Source organism: Gavialis gangeticus, unplaced genomic scaffold (genome assembly GCF_001723915.1).
Source record: "Gavialis gangeticus isolate Ggan-Ray unplaced genomic scaffold, GavGan_comp1, whole genome shotgun sequence".
NCBI classification, from domain to species: Eukaryota; Metazoa; Chordata; order Crocodylia; family Gavialidae; genus Gavialis; species Gavialis gangeticus.
In genome coordinates, this window is record NW_017729022.1 from 113,533,364 (window position 1) to 113,543,265 (window position 9,902).

General features: G+C 41.9%; 1 protein-coding gene across 2 annotated transcripts in view; it reads left to right on the forward strand.

Moving 5' to 3' along the window:
- The window catches only part of VWF (von Willebrand factor), a 271,611-nt gene that overhangs the window by 197,154 nt on the left and 64,555 nt on the right, over window positions 1-9,902 (forward strand). For both annotated transcript variants that reach the window (XM_019515998.1, XM_019515997.1), the window contains exons 36-37: window positions 456-648; window positions 3,535-3,876. In XM_019515998.1, coding sequence (XP_019371543.1) covers window positions 456-648; window positions 3,535-3,876 — 535 coding nt within the window. The remainder of the gene's footprint in view (window positions 1-455; window positions 649-3,534; window positions 3,877-9,902) is intronic.

Genomic DNA, 9,902 nt, shown 5'->3' on the forward strand with positions numbered 1-9,902 from the left:
TTTAGTCTAAAGTCAGGGCTTATTACAATGAAGTTAAGAGGTTTTGGCCCTGTCTTGCAAATTGCTGTATGGCCTCTTTTGTTACTTGAATTTGGTGATGAGCATTTGAGAAGAGGTATTGGATGCCTTGTAGCATTATATCTTGACTTTGTAAGAACACATATAATGCTGAAAGATCCTATCTACATAGAAGAACATTGATAAAATATGTTTGCAATGAACAGACAAACACAATTTATTTTTGGCATTTCTAGAGCTGAAACTTAGTTTGCAGCTTGCATGGATCCTGTCAACTGGTCCTGCTGTTATTTGTGTTCTTTTCAAATGAATTTCAGTCAGATCTTGGTCAAATCATGAGTATAAAGTTACAAGGTGTTTAAGAAAAGCAGAGAGTCTTTAATGTATTTAGTCTGCTTGGTAGAACTGATGTGTTTATTTCTTCTTCTCAAAAACAGGTTGCTGTTAATGGAAACATGGTCAGTCTCCCCTACACCAATGGCCAGCTTGACGTTGCAGTCTATGGAGCAATAATGCATGAGATCAGGTTCTCTCATCTTGGACATAATCTTACATTTACTCCAAGAAACAATGAATTTACCCTCGAACTTAGCCCAAGAAGCTTTTCTTCAAAAATGCATGGCCTTTGTGGTAAGTTTGAAAGTTACCAGTTTCAGCTGCTTTTTCTGGGCTTCAAGCAGTATCGAGGTTTCTTGTATTTTGAGATCCTCAAGGAGCAGGTGTGATACTGACCCTGTAAACTCCTCTGCATGAGCTGACCCCACACAATTTGGCTCTCACAATTGTAATGTATAAGGGTGCTTAGGAACATAGTGCCGGGCCATTGAATACAGTTCCTTCCATTGATAGGCAGTCATTAACCCAAGGAATCTCCAAAATTGCCACTTCAAACCTTTATGTAAAACTGTAACAGGCAAAACCAGAAATGTCCTGTAGCTCACTATAAATAAAAGCAGGGGAGGTAAAGGCACTGACAGTAACCTGTCACTAAAATGATGGGGACTTAGCTGGTTAATATAATGTTCAGAGGATCTCAGGTCAAGGAGCATACCCCACACACAGAACTCATCTGTGTATTATCTGAGTGCATTCCAGATGTGCATTAAACAACATGGCTACATTCATTGCATTTTTTTTTTTGTCTCTCATCTTCTCCGTAGGTTTTTTGTTTGCTTGTATGTTTTTAATGAATGTGTTGCTATATGCGTGAGAAGGCCAGGGTAAAGAAATGCCCCTACACTTGGAGTGGAGGATTGTTAATTATTCTTATGTCCTGAAGGAGTTAATTTCATCATCTTTAGTTGGTCTCTAAGGGTATTTTTATATGTGGTCTGGTGGCAGGGGGGAAGGGAGCGGGGAGCTGGGTGCGGTGCATCCCAGGATGTTGGAGGGACTGCAGATTGCCTGTTATATCTCTGTGGAGCAGATGGTAGTTACCCTAATATGAGATAGGTACCATGGCCCAGAGTTAACCCTTGCCTGAAGTGGTGTAATTTGAGATGCTTAGAGGGTACTTAGCATGAGTTAATGAACTTTAACATGCAGATGTTCATGTTTTAAGTGCCCTTAGCGTGGTCTAAGTGTAATGTATAACTTCAGGCTTAGTGTGATTCTATTCCATCCTGCACAGGTCCCTGAAAAAATTGTTAATTGAACAAACTGACTGCCCTTCTTGCTTTTTTGTTACTTAGTCATAAGGGTGATGATTAGGGCTGTGCGAAATTTCGTTGGGTATTATGTTTCAAAGCTGTTTCAATGCGTTTTGAGCTCAAAACAGCAAAATCAAAACAAAATAAAAGGCTTTGAAATGAAATGAGGGCACTCAAAACATTTCGAAAGTTTCAAAATGTTTTGGGTTTCGAAGCTCGGCTTACTTGGCTTTAGTGCTGGCCCCAGTTGGCAGGGCAGCCTGCTGTCATCCTGCACAGATCTGGCGGTCCACACCCCCAGGAGGAGTCTGGCACTGCCCTGCAGCCTGAAATGAAATGAAACAAAACACTGTCCCTTTGAAACGGTGAAACGGAAGTTGAAGCAAAACGGTGCTGTTTGTATAGCCCTAGTGATGATGTTGTGTTACCAAAGTGGGTACATTCATGGGCTGTTAGAGACTTAAACATGGCGGAATAGAATTGAACGTAGGCACCTGAGCTCACTTACAAACCTAACAGGAGGAATAGTCTCTGGCCCTATGTATTTATCTGTCTTTAGAAATTATATATTGCAGTATAGATAATGATGTAAAATAACAATTTGACAATGACCTCTCTGGGAAGATGGTTTTGAAGGTTTAAGCAGATGGTTCATTTATTAACAATGCTATCAGCTTCTGTCTCAGAAGTTAAATTAATAGATTTCAGTAAAATTGTAACTCTAGCTCTTAGCCCAAACACTAAGTACATTAACAGGGCATTTATACACATACGTTTGTCTGTTCCGATGTGCTGGAAATCCAGCACATTGGAGCAGATTTGATTAATCAGGTCTGTAGAACACACAAACTGATGAGCTCAGCACTGAGTTGCATGCATTTGTATAAAAGGTGTAATGTGTCAGCGCTAAGAAAATGGTGGTGATGAGCTTTGAAGCTAAAACACCTTTGATGTGTTTTAGTTGAAAAGAACACTGGTGCCATTTTCTCAGCGCTGGTGCACATTTTGCCATTTATACAAATGCATGTGACGCAGCATTGGGAACTTTTAAAGCACCTAGCACTGCATTGTGTGCATGTGCCCACAGTTCTCATCAGTATGGGCACAGGAACTGGTAGCTACTTACATTATTTCAGAATCTTGCCAGCTAAGGATGTCTGGCTTGATTCTTTGGCTTTGTCACAGTTGCATCTTTTCTGGCAAAGTTACTCTAGAGAGGCCAATGTTTTTTTCCCAGCACAGTACCTTTAAACATTACAGGCAAAGGGGATCTTGCACATTTTTGAAGAATAAAGAAGTCCTGAACCATGCCTTTATGTTGGTCTCTTTGCTTTTTCCTTAGGGATGTCAAATGCCATCCTCCTAGGTTTTTCTGAAATATTCATGGGTGGCTGAGCTATGCATTAGGAGCTTTACTTCACACACTTAGTCAACAGGGCCTCTGGGCCTCTTGAATCTTATTAAACAGATGTCTCTTGCTAATCCTTTTTCAGTTGTTGTTAAACAGGTGTTAACAAAAACAAAACAAACAATCAAACCCACCCCAAACTCAAACTCTTACCAGTTTCAACCAGGAAAACGTGGAAACATTGAACAGTATGGTTAAAATCCTTTACTCTTCAACTTAGTCAGCAATTACTTTCTTGTGGCATCACTATTTCAGTGGCACGCAAAGCATCTCTAGAATCATGCTTGGATGCCAAATGTAATAGATTAGTAGAAACAAATCCTGAACTTTTTGGAATCTTGCCCTTGTAGCTCACCTTTACACACTCTGGTTGGCTGTATTTGCTTTGTCCCTGTTTGTTCAAAATGGTTTTGCTGGTGATGTTGTTTTTTAAACTCTTCGTTTTCTTTTGCCCTCTAGGGGTGTGCGATGAGAATGATGGCAATGACTTTATGCTAGATGATGGCTCTGTCACATCTGACAGCAGTACGTTTATTCAAGAATGGACTGTAAAAGAACCAGGAGAGGTGTGTGAGGTCGAGAGAGAGAGCAGATGTGCTGAACATACTGCTACCAAGTGCAGTGTTCTGTTATCTGCTCAGTTTGAAGAATGCCACAGGATAATATCTCCAAACATGTTCTATGCTGCATGTCAAGAAAACAGCTGCTACAGCGGTGAAATCTGTGAGATTATATCATCCTATGCTCACGCTTGCAGGACAAATGGGATCTGCATTGACTGGAGAACGTCAGAGTTCTGTGGTAAGGATTTCACTGCTCATTAAAATAAATACAGAAATCAATGTATACTCCAATATTATCCAGTGCTGCTTCTCCCGTTGTCTCCAGTTTGCCTGCATCGTGATCCCAGGGCAGCACAGAGCACTGTGAGACGTTAGGTAATTACTTTCATGGGCAGCCTAATTTAAATTTAGTCCCTGTTATCCATTTAACGTCTAATTGCAGAAAAAAGGGACACTGGAGAAAGTACATGCTCCTGTTAATTATTCAGGGCAGATGGTAACAAGTAGGGAAAGCCTAACACAGTGAGTCTAGCAAGGCTAAGAAATAGTATACAACTACACAGTCACTGCCAAACCTTCCACACCTAATATGAGCCCTGGTCAGTATTGGTAATCTGCCCCAATTCCATCAATCCATAGCAGCTGCAGAAGTGGCTGAAACAGTGAAAAGATCAGGTTTAGGAATGAAAAGTCACAGTTTGGATTAATGGCATTTACTTATTTCAGCATGTAACTAGGATAAGCCTCCTCTGGTGCAAATGATGGCTTTTCTTGACTCTCCTTGGAGCCTGTGCTGGTGTTCCTATATGGGTGATTGACCCCTGATTGCTCAAACCAGGGTAAATTCCTCATGTACACCAAGACTAAGCCTTTGAGGCCCCTCTACATGTGCAAGTAAAGGCATGGTGGGATCTAATGTGTGATTCGCTGAGTTGTGCTACCTGCCAGGCAACATGTGCGCAGCAGGAAGTGTGATTGCGGGATTTCTCCTTTAATCTCATTGTGCCTTATTGCAGATGCAGGGAGAGCCTGATCCAGGACTCCCCCTGCTCTGGCAAGAAGCAAGCTCCCGTGGTTTGGAGCCCCCATACACCCCCGAGGGTGGGAGATTGCAACAGCCACAATCCCATAGCCCCTGGGGTTTCATATACCCCTGAGGCTAGGAGATCATGGCTGCTATGATCCCCCAGCTCCAGGGATTTCACTCGCCCCTTGGGGCAGCTGCACCTGCTGGCTGCTGGAATCTACTTGGGTCATGGCACCCAGCATCCACAGCTGTGAGATTCTGGGTCCTCATGCTGCCAGGACCCAGTCAGTAGCTACTGGGGCAGAGTCGTCTCAGTTGCGGGACTTCCAGCCCTGGCTAGGCAAGGTGCATCCCTATGGCTGGGAGCCTCATCAGCTGAGGGGGCTTGCAGCCACAGGGAAAAGCCTGCTGCACATGCAAATTAAAGCTTGAAAGCAACCAACTATAACGTTAGTATACATTTTCAAGGTATAACTTCATAGGTAGTTGGAGCTTTTTGTGGCATGATGGCTACTTTGCACATGTAGCTAGTCTCATGGTAATTGTGCAGTGAACTAGTTAATTGTGTGGTATCTGTAAGTGTTGAGGGGGCCTAAGCATGTGAGAAAATAGGGACCTTGAGCTTTCAAGAAGAAAAGGTAGGAAATGACTGCTATGTGCAGTATGTCCTCTTCCCAGAGCAGTATCAGTTGCCCTCTGCTTAATAGAGCAAGTCAACCATAAATTGCTCTGCATGTACTGAAATCTTCTTTGCTCGTGTCCCAGATGATCAGTGAACATGGCAAGCAGGTTAGCAGTGCAGCTGCCCAAAGCCATGTAGTGTGAGTAACACGTTAGTCCCAGGCTTGCAGGATTCCTGCATCTTTACTTACCCACTTCTCATTGCATGCACTAAACAGTTGCATTGCACAGGTGTCTAGAGACTTGTTGAGAGAGCCCACTGTAAACTATAACGAATGAAGATAAATGACCATGAAGGCTGCTACCACCCCATAGTCCTTGTAGGTATTCCTGCTTTCTTGTAACGCTTGCTGTATAGGAAGTTACAGATATGAGACATTGTTTCTTAGCTTTTAAACTCTGCTGTATGTGATAGTTCTGAATGTGGGCCTCTTCCACAAAATATCCCTTTATGTACCCTGACATGGTCACTCTTCCACTCATTCTCTGCATTCTTTCTCTCATCTATTTGTCCACTTCCCTTTTTTCTTTCTCTGTGAATTTTGTGTTTAGTGTTTTCCATTCCTCATAGTTTTATTCTTTGTCTTAATTGTTTTTCTTCCCACTCTTTCTTTGCTTTCTGCTTCACAGTTTAAGAACTACTAGGCTACAAATCAAACCTTCACACATGCATATGCCATGCTGCAAGGCAGTAAAAGAGGTGTTACAGGTGGTGACTTTCCTTCATGTTTCAGGCATGAACTCCAGGAAACAGTTACAAGGAAATAAATAGATAAAGAGCAAGTGGATTTGGCCTGAGTTAATTTATTAGATGGTTTTTCAAGGCCCAGTTTTGGAGAACCTTGTTGTTACAAATAAATCTTTTAAGAAACAATGTCCTTCCAATATAATCCTAGGCAAAGGGGTGGGGGAGTGATGTTGCCTGCCATTTCCTAGATTTAGTGCTTCAACCAGACTTTACAAATTGCAACATCTGAGGCAGAATGTCAGAGAGGTATCTTAATAACTCTTCTGCATTCCTCAAATTCCCAGCATATGACACAATAGGCTGGGACAGCCAAAGAGCTCCCCAATTTAACTCCAGTTACATGAAGCAGTCACTGCTGTCTTAACAATGGCATCTTCTTCTTTTTTCCTTTTTTGAAGCAGATGCATGTATACAGTTGCCAGAAATAAAATTGTTAATTACCAGGGCACAGCGCGGAATACATTAATGGCAGCATAGTCTAATTGTCATAACTGTCCAAACTTATAAACAAGGGCATTGCACTAGCTTGATTTTTTTTTTTTCAATGAACCCTGTTATGTGACTAGATCTTGGTTATTTCTATGAGGCACAAGTCCCACAAGGAAATAGATCTGCAGCACCTCAGCAGCACAGTTCATCCCTGAACTCCCAACTGGACAGGAGGATATACATGATGCAAAAGCCTTTAAGCAAATGCAGTCTGTTCTCCCTCCTATGACTTTCTGCTCCGCTGATCAGTACCTAGACCAGCCTTCTGTATCTTTCTGCCCTGGCTGTGGTGCACAGAGTGGTTTTTGTGCTCATGGGAGTTCATGGACTAGACCAGTAGCTGGCTACACTGAAGTGACTTATTATCCAGCCCATAGCTAGCAAGACTGGTTGTGTAACGTCAGGGCACAGAAACTAGACATACCTTTAATGGGCTTACTCCTTTCAGGAGCTATCTGCTGAAAAGGGTTTCTGCTATATTATTTTAATGCAAAGATCCTAAAGAAATCTCATGGGTCTCTAGCTAGAAGAAATCAATATATTTTTATGAATTATTTTAGTGGGAAGGGAAACTTTAGTCATGTGGAAATCATGTTGTTTATACAGCCATTAAGGGATAACCCAGGGCATATCTACATCATAGCCACTTTTGTGTAGGGTAGGCATATACAGACTGGGTTTAACTTCAGGAGCTTGGATTTTTGTAGCAGTCTAACCAAAGCAGTACAGAGTTCAAGTATAGGCTCCTTTGCCCTACCAAGAAACTCCAGTATTACAAATGTTTCACAGAAAGGAGGACTATCAGTAAAGAAGATAAGCAGCATCAGCAGCCTTACTGGTTGCTTACTCTATTTGTTGACATTTGCATGTTGTTTGTATGAGTAAATATGTAGACATTTCTTTCATAGACTTTCAGCGTTTATCTTGCAAATGAGCCAGGACCTAATTAGTCACCGTAGTCTTGCCCATATTACTGTAATGGACCAGGGTGTGGGTACTCTGTGTAGGTCACCTGTGTCTCAAGATCATAAACTAGGAGTTTGGAGCTGGAGGTCAGAGCCAGGAGTTCAAATATGCAGGAACTCAGGCTGGGGCTAGGCAGAAATGTAGGCAAAAGCAGAAGACTAGGAACTAGGCAAGGGCTTCCAAGCAGTCCAGGGACCCAGCAAGTAGATCTGTTGGCCAGACAGCTTGCTACTGTCCATTCAGGGCCTGTGAAGTCCTAAGCAGGCAGGACTCTCTTGCTGTAGCCCTTGTGATTTCTCAGTCTGGTTTCTGATCGCTGCTGCCTGGGGTGAGAACCTCTCCAGCTGGGCCTAGGCTCACTACAGTTACAGAGAAACTGTGTTGCTATCTGGGAAAGCAAAGTCATTTCTAAATAGATCATCAGTTTCTCTCAGTCACTTTGAGGTTCTGGAAAGTTTATTTTGTTCTGGAAACAATGTCTATTGATGTTCCAGAAAGGTTTCCCCACCCTCCTTCCCTCTGAATTTCCAATTTATAAGAAATTTTGAAAAATCTGAGTTCTTTTTCAATTTAACCCAATCCAGATTTTAAAATGATCCAAATTTCTTACAAACCAGAAATCCTGCATGTGACCCAATCTATTTGTATGACGTTGGAAAAACAGAACAGCCAGAGCAAAGCCATAGCCAAAGATCCAGATTAATTCACTGCCATCGAAGTTTCCTTACTGGTTTTGCAGAGCAAGATTTTTGGAATTTGCTCTTGGATGCACCGTAAAGAGATCATCATTATTGGATTCTCTTGCAACTAACATAGGAAGGAATAATTTTCAAGTAGGGTGAAACCACTCTACTTCACATGAAATATTTTGCTCTTTGAAAAATGAAATTTTGTCAAAATTTAAACTTTTTATGGGAAAAGGTAGATTTTGGTAGAATTTCTGTCAGGACAATTGAAATGCAGTGCTTGCTTCAGGTCGATGTTAATCCCTAGCCATCTAAACTATTGCAGGGATCTATGGGAGTCGTGGTTCTGGATTATGTGTATCCCTGTACTCTGTGATGGGCCTTACTCTTTGCACGAGCTAGGTCTCCCATGATGGACCATGATTGCTCCCTGTGGCTTAGCTACTAGGTTCTATTATTGGCCTCTTGCAGGCAGTGTCCAAAGTAACTAAGGGAAGATGAAGTCCAGCAAGGGAATGTGGGCCCCGGATATGAACAGGGATATGACAAACCCAGAATTAGAACTCTACAAAGTGTTGTGATGAATTAACAAGTGGGTACAGACTGTCGTGTTGACCCAGCCCAAAACAAGTTTTTGATTTGTATCAAAAATATTTCTGAATCAGATATCTCTGGAACTTTTTGAACTATCTTGATTCTCCCCCCTCATCCCCCTCTATTTTTTAATATGACTGGGGATAAAAAGAGGTGTCATATGACCATATTTTCCTATAGGATCAATTGGCTATGGTTTCAAATGCAAAGACAGATTTTTTCTGTACATTCCCTTTGTATCAAGTGTTTTCCTTTGGATTTCACTTTTCCCCACAACCATTATACTAATACAGTCCACTTTTTTTCTTAGTGATCCTTTTTAATTTTGAGTGCTGTGCTATTTAGTGGGATCTCAGCCCATAGCAGAAAGAATTATCACTGTGATGCAAAGTTTCACATGCTTTTCTGATTTTTTTCCTCTTGAAGGATCTGGGACTTCATTTGTTTTTCTGGTTTTGGTTCTTTTCCATCTTTATTTTGTGTCTTCTTCCCTTTTCTTGCATTCATATGACCACACTGCTGTACATGAAGATACTAGACTTGAAAGGAAGGTACATGTATTTATTTATTTTTACTTGCTACTAACTGAACTTTGCATCTTTGCTTCTAACTAAGATTGCTATTGGCATGGTTTGCTCAACAGTTGCAAGCAAGATAAGTCAGCAAGCACTTAAAAGTTGATGCTTGCACAGTAGTAGTTCAGAACAGTATTTGGCATCATTAGGCTAGAGTTCATACACTTGGATGAGCCTACCTTGAATGAGAGTGACCACACTGCAAAACAACACTAACATGGGCTAGGGACAGACATTCAAAAAGCCTGAGCCTGAATTGATTCAATCTTTGCAGGTTAGTCTAACCTGGCTAGGCTGAACTGGTTTGTAACCAGACAGACATTCTCTCAGGACTGAGAAAATTCAGGCACATGTCTGTAGTGACTCAGGCTAGAAGTCAGAGGATGCTAGAGCAGCCCTCCTTTACCTTGCAGAGCCCTGAGCTGATGGGGCGGGGCATGGCAAGGGTGTGTGTGTGTGTGGTTCTGTTGAGTTCGTTGAGTATGTTACTGGAGGACC